We start from the raw sequence: 16,975 nt of genomic DNA, 5'->3' as shown, positions 1-16,975 counted from the left end.
CACCAGGGAAGCACAGACAACAAAAACCATGCAAAGCCATTTCAGGTATGCAGCTGCTACCTCAGATCAAACTTCGTCTGTGCATTTCCTTCCTGATATGACCAAGATGTGGTGCAACAGAACATTCATTAAGAAACCTTTACAACGTTCGCAAAGACAAAATCTTGCTCACAAAGGCAGGAGAGGAATAGCTGCAGCGACAGCTGAAAAACACACTGATGCTGCCAGGAACACCACAAGATAAGAAAACCCTTTAAGAAACACTGCTCCACATAAACAAAACATCTCCAACCTCCATGCACAAATTCTTCAGAAAAACAATCAACCTGCCAAGAAGCTATTGTTGCTCTACCAGAAAGCACACAAACAAAAGTTTCATTATTGCATTAAAAGTAACTTAATTTAACTTAATTTGAAGTGTTTGAATTCACATTTTGCGGATATATATTTATATGTAGTGTAATGCTGCAGACAGAGGAGTGATGCACACTCTCAGTCAGTGTATTGGGAGCTTTCGGACACGACTCTGCCCGCCTCCACTTCCACCCGGATCAGCAGGCGTTTCTTGGAGGCCGCCGGGATAATGGTGTCCGCCGGGTTGTGGGTGGTTGCCGTGACGACGGCGGGTTCTGGGGCTGGTGGCGTCTCTGGCAGATGCTGTTTGGACGGCAGGCGAACGTCTGCGTGCAAGTAAGGACTTTGGATTGGTTGGTTTGTTTTTTAGAAATCTGAGCAAAAGAGAGGTTTGATTTTAGTGGGAAGCAAAACATGAATCAGCCATGAGAATGTATGAGATGCATGCAGGTTTTTGTGTTGTTTTATTTCTGCTACTTTGTGCTTTAAATGATTAATAATTTTTGGAATTTTTATGGCTGCGCTGATTTCAGAAAAGAAGCAACAGAATTGTTCTCACCTCCGTGGCGCATGAGGTCGTTCATCCTTCACAGAGATGGAGAGAGACAGTTGTTAGTGCGAGCATTAATGGAGTGAATACGAATAGAAGCTTATGGATATCAATGCGCTCATCCCCTCTGCTCACATACCTCTCCTCCTCGCCCTCCAGCAGCTTGCGGTAGGTGGCGATCTCGATGTCCAAGGCCAGCTTCAGGTTCATCAGCTCTTGGTGCTCGCGGATCTGTCCGGCCAAGTCCTGCTTGGCCCGCCTCAAGGCCTCCTCCAGCTTGGCGATGTCCTCCCGGGCCTGCTCCAGCTTGTCGTCGCCTTCTGTCCTGACGTCACCGATTTCCTTCTTCAGGGACTCTTCCTGCAGAGGAGAGGAAAGAGAGATCAGAGGCCGCTTGGACTGGAGGGGGCTGCAAATCTATCCGTGAGCGTGTGTCTGTGTGATTCCCAACCTTCCTTAGGAGAGCCTCCAGGTCGCCATTGAGCCTCTGGATGAGGCGCAACATGTCTGAGATGTCCCTCTTTAAATCACGCACTTCCTGCTCACGTTGTCCTGCATTTAAGACCATGGCATCCATCTAGGCGGAGGGGGGGAAATGTGAATAATGAGAACAGTATCTGGCCTCACATAAAGATCTATCTAAGAGTGTTAAGATGTGGAATTAATTTAAATGGAAATATCAAACTGTGTTCATCTCAAATCTGTCACAAATATAAAATGCGTCACTTGTTTCAGTGTAATCCTCCTCACCTTTCTCTGGTTCCACTGCTCGGCCTCCTCCCTGCTGCGGGCAGCCACGTTGGCGTACTGATTCTTGACATTCTGGATGATCTCGTCCATGTCCAGAGTCCGTTTGCTGTTGTCAGGTATGATCACCGTCTTGTTCTGGATTTGAGACTCCAGCTCCCTGATCTCCTGCAGGGGGCAGACATGAGGACAAGACACTGCTGTATGTATGATCTGCTATTGTTATAACGTCAGTTAAGAAGAAAAAAAAAAATCTGTCATTACCTCATCATAGCCAACCCTGAGGAAATCCAGCTTTCCCATCAGGTCCTCCAGCTCCAGAGCCAGATTCACCGCCTTCAAGTGGCCTTCATCCACATCCTGTAACACACACACATTAAAAGTACAGATACAGCTTCACTCATCAGTTTCTATAAAACACAGCAAAACTATACATTTCTGTGACCGTAAATTAGAAGTAGAGTATAAGTAGCTCACAATACCTTTTTGGTGACGACAAAATCATTCTCCAGGTCAGCTTTCTTTTGCAACTCCTTCTCATACCTGAGGCCGATTGAATATAATCGCATTTGTCAGCTTAATCAGAATTTATTTAAAGACATTCAAACTTGATGGAGGTTTAGTGTTTCTAAAGCGTGACCTGCTGACCTCCTCTTAGTGTCCTCCACCTCCTCCTGGTCCTTGAGCAGCTCGGCCTGCAGCTTGTCTTGGTCACGGAGCAGGCCCTCGACCCGCTGCTCCAGCTCGTTCTTCAGCTGCTTCACGATGTCGTCGACGTTCCCCTCGTAGTCCTCCTGCTCCTTGAGGATCTTCAGCTTGGTGTCGAGCTTTTTGTTCTCGTCCTCCAGGTGTTTCACCTGAGACAGAGACGGACGAAGGCGGGGGAGTGCGAACAAAGCAGCAGTAAATCTGAGGAATGTCATTTCTGCTGCAGCTGCATGCCAAGTTTCACATGTTATTATTATGTGGTTCATGCTGATAATGACAGGTGAGGATGTTTTTGCACACTCAAAGTATGTACAGTATGTGTAGCCTATTATCATTGTTTTCCATATATATCAAATATATATGTGTCTGTTTCATTCTGTTAAAAAGCATCAATGTCCCTCAAACCATTTCTCTGGTTATGGTGAGTGAGTGATGACCCTTAAAGTTTTCTAATTGTCCACAAGAGGGCGTCCTACATGCACCTCCAGCGTTGTTTACATGAGGTGAAGCTTTCAGTAACACAATTCATGGCCTCAGGTCACAGAATTAATGCAGCAAATAGGCTCCAGGAGCGGAAACAGGTTTGACCCCCTCTACTTTGCTTTTACTTTGAACTTAAACTGAATATTGAATATTGACAATTAAAAAATAGCTCTCAGAACTGATTATAAAATTTTGCACTAGTTCAAATGAGGCAAATTATAATACTTTTTTTTTCTTTACATTTTTTTCACCTTTTTTTAAATCTGTTTTTTTTTTCATTTTATCTTATATTATTGTTGTTATTGTATTGTATTGTTGTTATATATTGTTTTTTTGTATTATTTTTAACTGAATAATTTTATCTGCAGTCTTTAATCCTGGTTCAATGTAAAACACGTTGTGGCTTTGTTTTAAAAAGTTCTGCGTAAAGAAAGTACATCAACTGATTTGATCAAACACAAAGAAAACACAGAAAAAATAATAATGTCATTTACAAACCTTGTCAATCAACTGGACGAACTTGTCATTGAGTCCAACCATGTCGTCCTTCTCCCTGGATTTGCCCGCAGAGTCGATTTTGTTGTTGGTCGGCAGGCTTTTGGCGGGTCCTGTGCCGCTGGGGGAGTAGGACTGGCTGCTGTAATCTCTTGGTTTAGACATATTGAAGCTTGTATCAGCAACAAGAGGTCTAGAAGCTGGACAGGTGAGCGGTGAAGGCACCCAGAGCCCTCCAGACCACCTGCTTTTAAGGTAGACAAGGACCACCCATCACCTCTCCCCTTCTCTGCCTGCTCCAATCAAAAGAGGACAAGTGCAATATTATAGTGAGAAAAATGAAAAAATACTTGAATTTCGACTCTGGACCAGTTTGTCCAGGGGTGGTGTCGGGCACCAGGAGCCAATGGCATCTGGGGGGCGGATTTGTGCGTAAAAAACAGGTATAAGACTCACCTGTGTCCTTTACATCCATCAGGCGACTCTCTAAGCTGAATCACTCTGTGTGCACTTGTCAGCTCTCTCTCATCCAGCTGTAATCATGCCTTCAAACACCGCTGCCAGCATGTTTGGTGGAGCCGGAGGAAGGGGCTCCAGGGCGTCCGTGGCCAGCCTGGAGGGGCTGCGTAACGTGATGCGCAACGAGACGGACAAAGACTCCTCGCCCGCTCCTCCTCCAGCAAAACCTGCCGCTGCCGCTGCCCCCGCTCCTGCTCCAAGCCCCGCTGATGACAAGCACACACTGCGGGGTCTGAATGGCCGTCTGTCCGGCTACCTGGACAGGGTGAAGCAGCTGAAGGAGGAAAACGACAATCTGGGGAAACAGATTGGTGAGATTGTGGCCAAGAGGAAGGCGCCTGAGGGACGGGATTGGGATGAGACTGGGAAACCCCTGGAAGACCTCACGAACAAGGTTTGTCATCAGATTTATGTATTTATTTATTTCTAGGAGGAAAAATATGAAATTAAATAACATTTTTTCCACTTTAGATCAAAGACATCACCATGGACAATGCCAAGCTGCTACTCCAGATTGACAACACCAAACTGGCCAATGATGACTTCAAGAACAAGTGAGTTTCATGCAGTCTAGACAAAAAAAAAACAACATTATATTGAAAAAGGATGCTCAGGAAATAAAACATAATAATTCAGACAATTTAGATGAAAAGGAAGTTGAGTGGTGTTTGTGTGGATCATTGTTGGGGTTCCTCCCTCCTCTTCACAGGCTGGACGATGAGACAAAGGCCCGTAAGGAACTGGAAAAAGACCTGGAGGTTCTGAAGAAGACCATGGAGGACACCAAGCTGAACTGCGAGCAGTCTAAGAAAGAGACTGATTTGGTGAAGGACGAGCTCGCTCGCATCAAGAAGGAACACAAGGATGTGAGGCTGGAAACCAAACGCACACTTTAAGATCTCCCAAATTGCATTGTGTGACATTTTTAGAGCAACGTTGTGACTGTGACTCTTGTAGGAGGTGGACATCCTGCGTGAGAAGATCAAGGAGTCCGAGGTTAAGGTGGAGGTTGATTCCAAGAACTCCAACCTGGCCGAGGTTCTCAACAAGATCCGCAACCAGTACGATGAACTGGCCAAGAAGAACCTGAAGGAGACTGACGAGTGGTACCAGAGCAAGGTATCTTACCTGCAGGACTCCTTTGTGAAATTCTCCTTCTCTCTCCTTCCCATCTCCCTCCCTCTCCTCTGTTTATCTCACCGTTTTCCCCCTTGGTTTTCCCCTCTCCAGTTTGAGAACATAAAGGTGGTGGAGGCCCAGAACGTCGAGGTCTTGCACTCCGGAAAGACGGAGCTCAAGGATCTGCTCAAACAGAAACAAATTCTGGAAATTAAGATCCAGAGTTCGCAGAGCACGGTAACCAAACACACACACGCACAAACAGCATGTCACTTTGTCACTTTGCCATAAGATGCAAGGAAGATACAACAATGTGAAATGACCTGAAAGCACAACCTACCACACACATGCACAGAGAGGGGTCAGGTTTTTACTGTAGATTTGAATAGGGAGCTCATTTCTTTAGACAAGTTTGGAAATGTCTTGTTTTGACACATTGGCCCCCAATTTTTGTTTTCACATTATTACCCTGTAGTTTTTGCATAACTCAGTGACCTCTGACACACAGGAGACCCAAATCAGATCTTAAGCTGAAGCCTAAAGCGTCAGGAATGCTAAACCCTCCTGCAGGCGTGTTTTCTGACCTGTCCTTTTCACAAGCATTCCTGACTACCCTGTTATTATACTGTAACCCTGCAACTTTAAACCATGTAAATTCTTGACCCATCTCACTGCAGTTTGACAAGGCACCTGGACTTGCACCTGCGAAACAAAAACAAACTATGAATATGAAGGTCACGGCTCCTGAGAAGACGTATTGATTTATCTATGTCTTCTTCTGAGGTCTTCCCCCCCCCCCCCGAGGTCCAATATCCAATTATGGGACGCCTAGACTCACCTCACGTCTTCTTTTCAGATCCGAAATCTGGAGGAAACCCTGAGGAACACCGAAGTTGAGTACGGTCAACAACTGGCCCCTCTCAACAAGGTGATCATGGACCTGGCGTCGGAGCTGGAGAAGGTGAGGGCACAGGTGGAGAACCAGGTGGAAACCAACAAGAACCTGCTGTGTGTCAAGATGAAGTTGGAGTCGGAAATCAACGGCTACCAGCAGCTGATCAATGGGATGACGGCTGATACTGAAAGGTGAGGATGGTCAGAAAGACTCTGTGATGGTTGTGTGTGATGTTAGAGGTTTAGATGTATATTTACCTTAATTAAACTCCTTTGTGTGGGGTACAGACACATCTATTCCCACTGGTAAAAATGGCTTTCTTCCCAATATTATTATATTTCCTCCCTTGTATCTTTGGCTGGAAATACACAAAAAAAAACTAACATAGTGAACATGTTTCCCACTTGGTACGTTAGCATACTTATCTTCTTCTTCCCTGACAGCGCGGAGTTTTCTTTAGAGGATGCACTGCGCAGCGGTGAGTTATGGACCTTGCTGGAATAAAAACACATGACTTCAAAATGACATCACAGTGACCTGAATGATGAGCTTGCCTCTATTGCCAAGACAGACTGGAGTCAATACTGACTGAGATGCCTTCAGTTTGGTTTTGCAATCTAACTGGGGTCTTTCCAACAGGAAAGAACAAAAAAAAAAGATAATCATCAGAATTTGACCCTCGTCTTCCCTGTAGATTGGAAAGAGCTAGAAAAGGTGCAGGCGATACAGTTGAGGATCAAATAATGGTTTAATGTGGATCCAATAATCATGTGGCTTACACCTTTTGTTCTTTCTAAATCAACAGCAGGGATTATAGCGTCGCATGCAGAGTTGAGCTTGAACTCTAACCCTCACATCACTTTTGATTGAAGGAGTAGTTTCGCAAAAAATATGTGTTGGCTTTCTTGCCAGGAGTGAGAAGAGAAGATCGACACCACACTCTTGTCTGTACGGTAAATGTGAAGCACGGGCAGCGAAGCAGCCAGTTAGAATATCTTAGAATAAAGGCCCTGTTTGTCGAACGTGTGAGCGATGTTAATCTTCTCATCTAGCTCTCGGCAAGAAAGCGAATAGGCATTTTGCCCAGATTGTTGAACTATTTCCTTACACATCACTAAACTGCACTAAAGTGTTGTTGTCACTTTGCACCCTATAACTGCATGCAAACACACCACAATTTTAACACCACATGGTATTCAGAAATGTAATGATTTTGACAAGAAAAACCAATCCCAAGAATGAAAATATAATTTCTTTGTCTTGTGTTTCCACTCATTGACTCTCTGGAAGAAGCAGCAGGAACGCTGAAGGATGAAAACACAGTGTTATGCTTGAAACCTGTAAAATCTGATTCGTCTTCTTGTTTCCAGAACAGCAAAAGCCTAACAACGAGGCGCCTGAGCAGCAGCAGGAAGTGAAAGGAGAAGCCCTTGTGAAGCAAGAAAGTGCCCCCCCCAACAAATCCAACCCCCCTGAAGTGGTGGAAGGAGACCTCATGAAGGCCGAGGCGGTTGCTGCCAATAAAGCAGCAGCTCCAATTGTGCTGAACAATGGCACCACTGAAAAGAAAAAAAAATCCAAGGCTAAAACTAAGAAGGGTTCATCCTCTTCCTCCTCCTCCTCCTCTTCCTCCTCTTCCTCCTCCTCCTCCTCCTCCTCCGACTCTGAGAAAGAAGGCGAAAAGCCCAAGAATGAGGATGAAGTCGCCCAAGCTTGATCTTTAAAAAGCCTTTTTCTGCCCTGTTTCCTATCACCTTAAACTTTGTCCTGCTGTTGCTGCCGAACCTGAAATGCTTCCATGAGGTTGTTCAAGTGTCTTTTCTCAGATGTCAGTAAATAAATACATTTGATTTTTGAAAATTACCCAGCAGTGTTTGTTGTTCTTTGACTTTTCCAACACTCATTCACCAAAGTGAGGTATCTCCTTTGAAAAAGCAGGGATTACGACGTGGTAAAATTAAATACACATATAAACATAGTTGTGTTTGGCAAGGAAATACATAGGGCTCCTCTCCAACAGATTGTTGTGAGGCTTAATATTAATTAATCTGACAATTATCTTCTCTTGCTCTTTTTGGCTTATAAAATATCAGAAAATTCATAAAAATGCCCATCATACTATCTTACAGCACAATGTGACATCATCACATCTGGTTTAGTCTGACCAGTAGTTCAAAACCCAAATGTATTAAATTTTTTATAAGAAAAACCATCAGATGTTTGGTGTTTTTGCTTGAAAAATGCTGCTCGCGGTCGACTAATCAATTAATCAATAAGTTGTTGTAGCTCCAGTGTTTATTGCACACAACATGCCTTCCATCTCCCTGTCAGAGTGCATGAAAGTTAGATAGGAAATGAGCAGATAAGTCAAAATAGACAGATAAAAGTAATCAATCAATAGTTGAAACTTTCAGATTCTGTTGTGTAGCAGTATGAATGCAAATTTGATCAAACCTACTGTAAAGGAGGGAAAAAGCCTAAAACGTATGAAACAAATAACACAGGATCGATGTCCAGTTTTTGCTAATAGTGTTAAATAACATCCACATGATTTCAGTAAGTTTGTTAATGACTTTAAAATGATACTATGAGCTTGTGGATGGTAGACATGTCTCAACCAGTACAAAATCATGTAATCCTTAAACTGAAATGAGATAAATAAAAGCCAAAGTTCTGGACATCTACACTAGAAAGCTTACATATATTTCATAATGAAATATATTTTAAGATCGTTAAAACCAGTTTAGAAACACCTTGATATCAAAGGTGAGCTTTTCAAGCTTTCACATGATCTCTTCTCAGAAATTGCCCTCATTTCTGATCAATAAGTAGAATAATGATCCGTGTGGATTGATAAAAATCTGAAGAAAAAAAAAAAAAAATAACATAAGTGACAGCAGAGGAGTAACACAGTCACATCACTGCCAGAAAGATGCTTTTTTTTTTTGTAAGTGATTTCTTTTATTTTTTCAAATGACAATGGTACAGACGACATGAAAGCACAGAGAGGGAGGAAGGGGGGGATTGAAATCATCCAGTACATGTATATTGCATGGTGAGGGTTGAGGGGCAAGCAAGAGTACCAAATGGAGTAAAAGATATCGTATCAAAAATTTTTTCATATATATATTTATATAGGACTAATAATTCTCTTTAACTATGCAAAGCAAGGAATGCCCTTTTTTCCATTTATCTTGAGCCTTGGCTTTCCCTAAGTAGAGCCAACGTTATTATTCATTAAACAAACAAAAAAAAAAAGAAGAAAAAAAAAAAGACTGGACACATTTTTGGGGCTGGGCGGGGGCATTCGGAGGCATCCTGGAGTCCTGTCTGATGTGGCGTTAAGTCTCAGTGTGGCGCATTTGGGCGTGTCCACAGGGGTTTGGATTTCTCTGATGGGGGTCCGCCTCAGCGGGAGAAGGTCTTTCCACTGGAGGAACAAAAAAAAAAAATCCAAGACTTAGATGGTAAACACAGGACATCACAACAGCAACATCCAGCTTTGTTAGCCACGTTAACTAGATCCTTTATGCTAAGCCAACTGGCTGCCGGCTGTAGCTTCATATTTACCACACAGACATGGGCTCAATCTTCAGCCTTGTGCCTGTTGTTTTGGCACACGCCAGTTACCAGCACAATGGAAACTACTGGAAAATACTTGCTGGTTAAACTTGGTACTGATAAATACAAGATATTTGTGCTATGCATTTCTCTGTCATGTCCCTGAGAATCTCTTAGGTCTCTAGTTTGTGATTCTTGTGTTTGTTTTTCTACCTTGTTGCCAAACCTATGAGTCATGACATGTTTATATGTCTTTGAAACTCACAAAGATTGCAGCTATGGGGGGGTTACCTGCTTATTCCAGTAACACATTAACCACAGAACAAAGACACTCTCTATGCTACGACAGTATAAATTTATGAATTGTTTCAGGGGAGCTACAAGGCTAACAGTGTATTTGTGGCTGTTGGGAGGTTTTAGCTGAGTGGAGAGCTGTTAAATCTCCTGACTCACTGCCACACACCTCAAAAACACACAGAGACTCGTAGAAGGACTCTATAAAGGCGGAAGAAAAACACCTCTATCTTAGAAAATGCAGAGATTATGTATCTCAAGGCTAAATCTGGCTGTATTCTGCTTTGAACTGCAAAAACCATTCATGAGTCATCTTACATAAAGACCCTGCAGCAGTGATCAGATTTCACGAAAGTCAAAAACTTCTTTGATCATTGTTTCTTAGCCCAAAACACTGATCCTTATCTTGCTCTTCTTACTTCAGACAGTAGCTACGAAGCTGTGCAGTGGGATCGAAACCAGAGGAAGGGAGCGGAGGCTACTTACGAGATGGTCTTCATCTCCTTCTTCTCGGCGTCGGGCCGAGCGCGGTTCAGCACCTTGAGGAAGTCTGACGTCTTGGCCCTCATGCGTGTGTGAATGTAGGCCTGCAGAAGACACGCAGACGTGAATGATGGAGATTTCTCATCAGGTATTCACAAGCGCAAAAACACCAATCATAACTCGTCATCTAATCTTGGGCTGAATGTTAAAAGAGATATGATAATGATACAGTGTGCGGCAGACACGTGGGTCACATAGTGATCACTTATTTTTCACTTGTTTCTCAAGCTTAATCCAACCACACCTGACCATAAATCCAGCTCTTATATCACTGTCACTGACTCCCTCCAGTCTGGAGTGAAAACATCCAGGACAGTGTCTGTAGCCGGAGCACCAGATGCTTACAAAACAACACACACCTCCGAAATGGAAGTCATCCAAAAATTTAATTTAACCTGTCAACACAAACACCCACGCACTGTAGCAGAAACCTGTATGATCACTGAGGGTGGTAGAGCAAGTCATCCTCAAGTGGGGCCTTCCTTTGATCTCACCTGTCACTGGACTTGCTATTGTGGAGAAGCTGCTTTACTACTACTGCTACTACTATTACAGGGGAGGAATGACTTGCTGTAGCCTGTGATTAAGGCAGACTTTCCGCCTGTAGCCTGTTCATCCGGTGCCTCCTTCATATTGACTTAGATGTGGCTGACCTTTAGGGAAACTGACACTGGGCCCAAAACGTGTCATGAGGCCAAAGAGCTCAGACTAAAGCTTAAAAATGCTATAAATATTCCAAAAACAAGCACTCCTCATGAACTTGTGCTGAAAACGTGTGAGTGGAGTCAAGAAAAACAAACAATATCTGAAAGGCATGATTTAAATATGAAAAAAATCAATGGTTTTGTTTCTGCTGTGCAGTTGCTAGGCAGACATCTTCATGAGTGAGTTCATTGAACCGACCTTGGAGCACTTTATGTGGTAGTGCAGGTAGTCCCTGAAGGTGTGGATGAGGTTGATGGTGTTGTCTCTGGCATTGGCATTGGTGTGACGTGGGAACAGGACTAGGGGGAAAAAATACAAATAAATAAAAATGAAAAGCATAAATGTGAATATAAAATGACTACATTTGTAGACAGGTGAAGGAGATTCGGATGCATTTTATCTCGGTGGATGCTGACCGAAGGTGATGTATCCGATGTTGTCCCCGACGGCGGCGTCTGTGTCCTTCAGCTCCAGCGGCGGCTCCCTGTGGCTGAACAGCACCTGGGGGGCCGTGTGGCTGGCTCGCCGACCCTCTTTGAACTCCTACACACAGAAAATGTCCGTGTACAGTACCAGTTATATTTGATTTTATGCTTATGTAACAGCCAGCGTTGGCGGCTTTGCAGCTATTTTGGCATTAGTTTATGACACATTTTTATCAAACTGGATATGATAGTATTGTTGCTGTCAGAAATCCCTGTATCTGAGAGTCAGAATTACAACTAAAAGGCTGATATGAAAGCTTTTTTCCACACTCAGCTACCCGCCATTTAAGTTTCAACAATGTGATGTGAATGTTCCTAAGTATGTAGCATGGACACAATGGATAACTTCTACCTTCATCCGGCCTCACAAACCTGCATGAAGACTTTGCCGATGATGACGTCGTCGTCGTCTTTGAACACTGTGCTGAACACAACCGTCACTCTGTCCTTCTTGGCCTCCACATACCTGAGAGGACGCAACATGTCAGACGTGTCAGAGGTTTAACACCCCCAGAGAAACGAGCATTACCATAAAACGGGTAACATTTCTTTGACTTTCAGAGTTGAGTCCAGTGAATGCTACACAATATTTCCCATACTTGAAGACGTACTACAGCAAATGTGTCTCAGCTTAACAACACAAACTGAAAGCTTTCAAGCTCTCCCCCACACGTACATGGACTCGTCGTCTCTGTAGTGGACCACGGCCCTCTGCTCGCCCTCTTTGCCCTCTTCCTGGAACTTGAAGTACTTTTCAAACACAGAGGCGAAGCAGTTCCTCTTGAGCATCCCCGCCTGGTGGACAACCTCATCTTTGTTGGCTGGTAGTGCATCCAGGTCGTAGAGGAGGGACACGTTGTAGCCTGGGAGGAAGACGGAGCGGTGAAGGTTCCAGATTTAAGTCAGACACCACATTCAATTTCACACTTTTCTATTAAAAAGGAACATGTGAGCTGCCACAAGCTAATAAACGCTGGAGATAAATGTCCTAAAAATGAGGAACAAAGTTGACATTTAAAACTGCAACATGGCAGACAGACACACTTTTGTCTGAGGCTTTTACATACTGTTTTAGAGTGTTAAAATCTTAAAACTGAGCCCATGTGTCTAATAGTCTCAAACCAGAATTCAGTGGCTGTCAGTGATTTCTGAAAAGGAGACCAAACTTACCAGACTCTGTTGAGACCAGGAAATTCCCATAGACCCTCTTGAGCAGCTGAAATTAAAAATATGATCTTTATTCATATTGCACTCCTCTAAATGCAGTTTTCACATGAAGCACTTCTCAGACGAACCGTAAAAATAAAGCAGAAAGAAGAATGAAAAAGCTCAAGAGCAAAATCTTAGGTCAAAGGACAGAAAAAGTAATTAATACAGGACGATAAAAAGCTTTTTAAAGGTTTGGATAATGACTTAGATTCATGTACATTATGCAAGAACAAGCTTTTTAAAAGGCCTTAATGCAGACTAGAGAAAGGGCCCCGGGAGTTTAGGAGACTGACAATTTAAAAAAATGTAAAAAATGTAGAACGGGTACTTCCAAAGCCACCCTTTGATTCTCAAAACACCTGAGTGATTTTCTGAGCCTGTCAGAATCCCCTGAGACTTGGTTGGTGGTTTAAGAGAAGAGAAGAAAGGTGCACAAATGTCAACAGCATCAAAAGCAGCGATAGAGAGAGAGAGAGAGAGAGTGAGAGAAAACTAAACAAATCTGCTGTACAACAAAAGACAACATGTAGCCGGAGGGAGGCGTGTCATCTTGTGGTAATTGAAGGGGTTACATTCCCAACACAGGAGCCCCTCTATAATGGATACCTTTCATTGTGGAATGAACTGAGGTCGACTTAGAAGGAATATGCAAATCAAGCTCGGGAATGGCGATAATGTACAAGCAAGTCATTGAAGGAAAGTGTAGTGCACTATATTCTTCCTACTTTTAATCTGAGCAGGATTTCAGATAATGTGTGGGGATAAACAAACCCTTTACACACACTATAAACACTCCAGCACTTTCCAACTTCGACCTTTCACAGGCCGAGTAACTGAATGTGACACTGTTGGACGGTTTGCTCACTATCCCTCTGCTCTTGAGTTTTAGGGAACAATGAGGGAAGTAGCTGGACGGCAGCCAAAACATTCATACAGTGGCTGCTGCTCGCAGTCAGCACTTCCTGGCCCGGGGTGAGTCACACAAACTCACTTCCTGTTTCGACCAGAAGCCTCTGCAGCTGCTTTCTTCCTTACATGGCAAGAGAGCTCTTATGGTAGAGGTAAGTAGGTGTGTGTGTGTGTGTGTGTGTGTGTGTGTGTGCAGATACCAATCATGACCTCATCCTGCTTTATCAAATGACATTGACACTAAAATTTGACAGAAACCAACCTAAATGCATCCTTGACTTATTAATGACTATGTTTTTGCAGCAGTTGCCGGGTGACTACAGCTCAACTGCAGTTCTACAGAATATCACTGCAGAAATCAAAAGTAGCCATGAAAGCAACTGCTGACCTCAGAAGATCAGTAGTTGTTGGTTTTTTTTGCACCAGAGGAACAAATGTGTCAGAAAGCCACGTCTGCATTTTAAACCATTTCACACTGGTTTAAGCTCTTGAAAAAACGACAACATAATTTTAGATATTTTGAGGTTTTTCCAGGACTTGCAGTCACACTGGGTTATTTTAGATGTGAATTTTGAGTATGTGCACATGTGAAGAAGTGACTGCTGGTGAAGCCTCATCTCTGTCTAGGCAGGCACAGAGAAACATTTTCCAGAAATTATGTTTATGTTCCTCCCTCTTTCTCTTCGTGTGTGTGTGTGTGTGCGTGTGTGTGTGTGTGTGTGTGTGTGTGTGCGTGTTGTACCTCGTCAGCTCCATGCTCCTGCAGTTCCTTGTAGAACTTCAGGGAGATGCTGACCATCACTTTGGTCTTGTCCCCATTCGGGTTGGAGATGTGGTACAAGACGCCATCGAAATCTGCAGCAGAGAGGAACATTGGGTGACTGATAACAGACAAACTCCTCACCCTTTACTTCCAGCTTCTTAACACAGAAGATGTAACAGTACACTTAAATAATAATAACTTCATGCACCAACACATTTTGTACTAAATGTGCCATCTTTATTAATAACCTCAATTCATGCTGGTACATAAGATTATTTCAGTCAATTTCACATTTGAGACACTTTGTGTCATTATCAGCGATTACTGGCAGGGCTGTACATGTGCAATAGGTTAATTGCATCATAGGAAGATAACTGGCAGGATGAAATCAACAACAAGCACCCAGTAACAGCAAAGTAAGTACAGAGAAAATGTGTTAACTCTAACTTTGATTGTCTGTTTTAATTGTTGATTCAGTAGAAATACCAAACATTTGCTGTAACCTGTCACAAAAGTGGTGCTGTGGCAGTGCTAACCCCATCGAAAGTTACTGACCACGACAGTTGATACGCCCATTTCCACAATATTACACAAAGCACTTGTAGGACATTATGCAAAATACAATAAGCTACTGCACAAAACGTACAGGAAACCACACAATCACCACCACAATCTTCATGCACAACTACTCAACTGTCAAACATGTGAACTAGTGATTTTAAAGAAATGATCCAAACTAATAACACCGTGCTGCCCTCATTTATAACACCATCATAACTCATTGTCTACAACCATGCTGTTTGGCAACTGTGTGGTCAGACCAAAACAATGACTTTCAAAGAAGCTACACACAGCATATAGCAACCTGTTGCATAAAATGTCATCTAACCTCACCTGCAAACGTCACATCGACGGCCTCTGGTTTGGTTCTGCAAGGAGACAAAATTAGGAAATTCATGAGGCATAAAGAGAATAGTCATAACTTATAAGCCCTATTTTCTGACATTTTATAGACCAACAACTCAATTAATCAATAAAATAATCTGTAACATTAATAATCATTAGTTGCGGATTTACAAAAGATGCCATCATAAATCTTTATGTCTAAAAACACTGGTATTTTTTACTTTTATTGAAACACCTTGACAATGTGGTCTTATTTTTTTTTTGGGCGGGGGGGGGGCACAGTGATAAATAAACACTTTAAAAGATGCTGCAGCAACTTGTCCAGGCTGCATAGTGTGCCTGCTCCAAGCAGCTGCAGCTCAGCTGAGCACAGACTTGACTCAGCTTGAATACCGGAATGCGGAAGCTGGACAGAGAGGGGGGCCTATGGTTAGCTCATAACTAGCCACTGAGTGCTTCTGTGCAAAGCAAATAAATGGGATTTATTGAGGGGAAACAACAAGTTTAATGTGATATAAGTATCCTTATGTTGAAAGAGTGTGGTTAATGTCGAACACGAGCAGTTTCTATTATATTGTTGTGTCTAAAACTCTTAAGAAAATGTGTTTCCCATGTGTTTCACTGGGGATGAAAGCTATTTTAATACATTTAAAATGCAGGTAAATTGTTTTTAATAAAGATTCGTTTGTGCTTTGACATGAATTCCTCCGTTATTTAATAAATTAGCTACAAACATTAGCTACTACTGCTACTCGGCCAGCGATTATTTGCGATCTGCGATCTCCTAAAACCATATAAATGTTTTATTTAATATTAGTAAGGTCATTGGTTGCAAAATAACCTGATATGTTTTGCTATTTTAATTCCACCGGGGGAATACGAATTAATTTGGGTGACATTTTTTGGCACAACACCGGCCGTGCAGACACACCCCAGCTCCAGGCAAACCCCATCACAGCGACTCGGTAAGCCAACTCACTCTGTATTTTGCTTTTTTTTCTCTTTACACCCAAAATGAAAGACGACCTAGTTCACTTGCGCAAAGCTGTAGGCGTTTATCAGCCGCTTCATTTAATACAGCCGTCATCTTAAGTGAAACGCTAAAGGGGAAGCTAGCTGGCGTTAGCAGTGCTAGCCAGGTGTAACAATGATTTCTCACCCGTTGGATGCGCCGTCGAACTTCAACGTCAGCGTCTCCTCTATAATGCGGTTATTGATTTCTAACAGGATCATCGCAGCGGACCGCAGGTGTCGAGGAAAAGGGGGGAATGATCAGATGGAGCTATGAGGTGGGATTAACCTCTTTGTGTCAATTTCTGCAAAATTTTCCTCCCTTCACAGACTAAACCGTTTCCGTCGAGGCTCCTTCCGCCTGTCGCTTCCGCGTATTTTACACTCAGGACCCCGATTAAATGAGGACGGCTGCGATCTTGCCTGTAATAAATTCGCAATAACAATTCTGTAATGGTGGAATAGGCTAGTATGTTTGCTCTGGTACTTTATTAGAGTATTTCCATTTCATTTTATGCTGCTTCATACATATGATCCACTATTATTCAGAGGCAAATACTGTAAATTATTCACAAAATAAGCCATTATTGACCCTGGGGCTGTTTGTGGGGGGTTCACAAGCTTCCCCACAGTATGTAAAATAAATAAAATGAGCCCCAAAGCAGAGCAAACTGCAAACTGCAAGCAAAGCAGGGCCCCCAAAGCCAATGGTTTTTCAG

The 16,975-nt window shown here is 42.9% G+C and overlaps 3 protein-coding genes across 3 annotated transcripts; 1 reads left to right on the top strand and 2 right to left on the bottom strand.

The window, feature by feature from the left end:
* Positions 1-613: 613 nt before the first annotated feature.
* On the bottom strand, positions 614-3,565 carry LOC111665254 (keratin, type II cytoskeletal 8-like). Its single transcript, XM_023420185.2, has 9 exons — positions 3,341-3,565; positions 2,300-2,508; positions 2,134-2,194; positions 1,916-2,011; positions 1,655-1,819; positions 1,356-1,481; positions 1,044-1,264; positions 914-939; positions 614-728 (listed from the first exon to the last, which is right to left on the bottom strand). Exons 1-9 carry the CDS (start codon positions 3,500-3,502, stop codon positions 721-723), a joined length of 1,074 nt encoding a protein of 357 aa, XP_023275953.1. The 5' UTR covers positions 3,503-3,565; the 3' UTR covers positions 614-720.
* A 248-nt stretch (positions 3,566-3,813) lies between these two features.
* LOC111665378 (keratin, type I cytoskeletal 18-like) lies at positions 3,814-7,733 on the top strand. Its single transcript, XM_023420366.2, has 8 exons — positions 3,814-4,250; positions 4,328-4,410; positions 4,566-4,722; positions 4,814-4,975; positions 5,087-5,212; positions 5,832-6,061; positions 6,314-6,348; positions 7,241-7,733. Exons 1-8 carry the CDS (start codon positions 3,879-3,881, stop codon positions 7,585-7,587), a joined length of 1,512 nt encoding a protein of 503 aa, XP_023276134.2. The 5' UTR covers positions 3,814-3,878; the 3' UTR covers positions 7,588-7,733.
* A 1,072-nt stretch (positions 7,734-8,805) lies between these two features.
* On the bottom strand, positions 8,806-16,628 carry arpc2 (actin related protein 2/3 complex, subunit 2). Its single transcript, XM_023420201.2, has 10 exons — positions 16,405-16,628; positions 15,234-15,268; positions 14,319-14,431; positions 12,629-12,674; positions 12,135-12,321; positions 11,831-11,924; positions 11,390-11,516; positions 11,172-11,272; positions 10,212-10,312; positions 8,806-9,300 (listed from the first exon to the last, which is right to left on the bottom strand). Exons 1-10 carry the CDS (start codon positions 16,476-16,478, stop codon positions 9,279-9,281), a joined length of 900 nt encoding a protein of 299 aa, XP_023275969.1. The 5' UTR covers positions 16,479-16,628; the 3' UTR covers positions 8,806-9,278.
* Between the last annotated feature and the right edge of the window lie 347 nt (positions 16,629-16,975).

The sequence above is a fragment of the Seriola lalandi genome, unplaced genomic scaffold (genome assembly GCF_002814215.2).
Source record: "Seriola lalandi dorsalis isolate HSWRI2012SDOR001 ecotype SW California unplaced genomic scaffold, Sedor1 jcf7180002054630, whole genome shotgun sequence".
Lineage (NCBI taxonomy): Eukaryota > Metazoa > Chordata > Actinopteri > Carangiformes > Carangidae > Seriola > Seriola lalandi.
The sequence above is the reverse complement of the archived record's forward strand: the minus strand, read 5'-3'. Positions and strand labels throughout refer to the sequence as shown.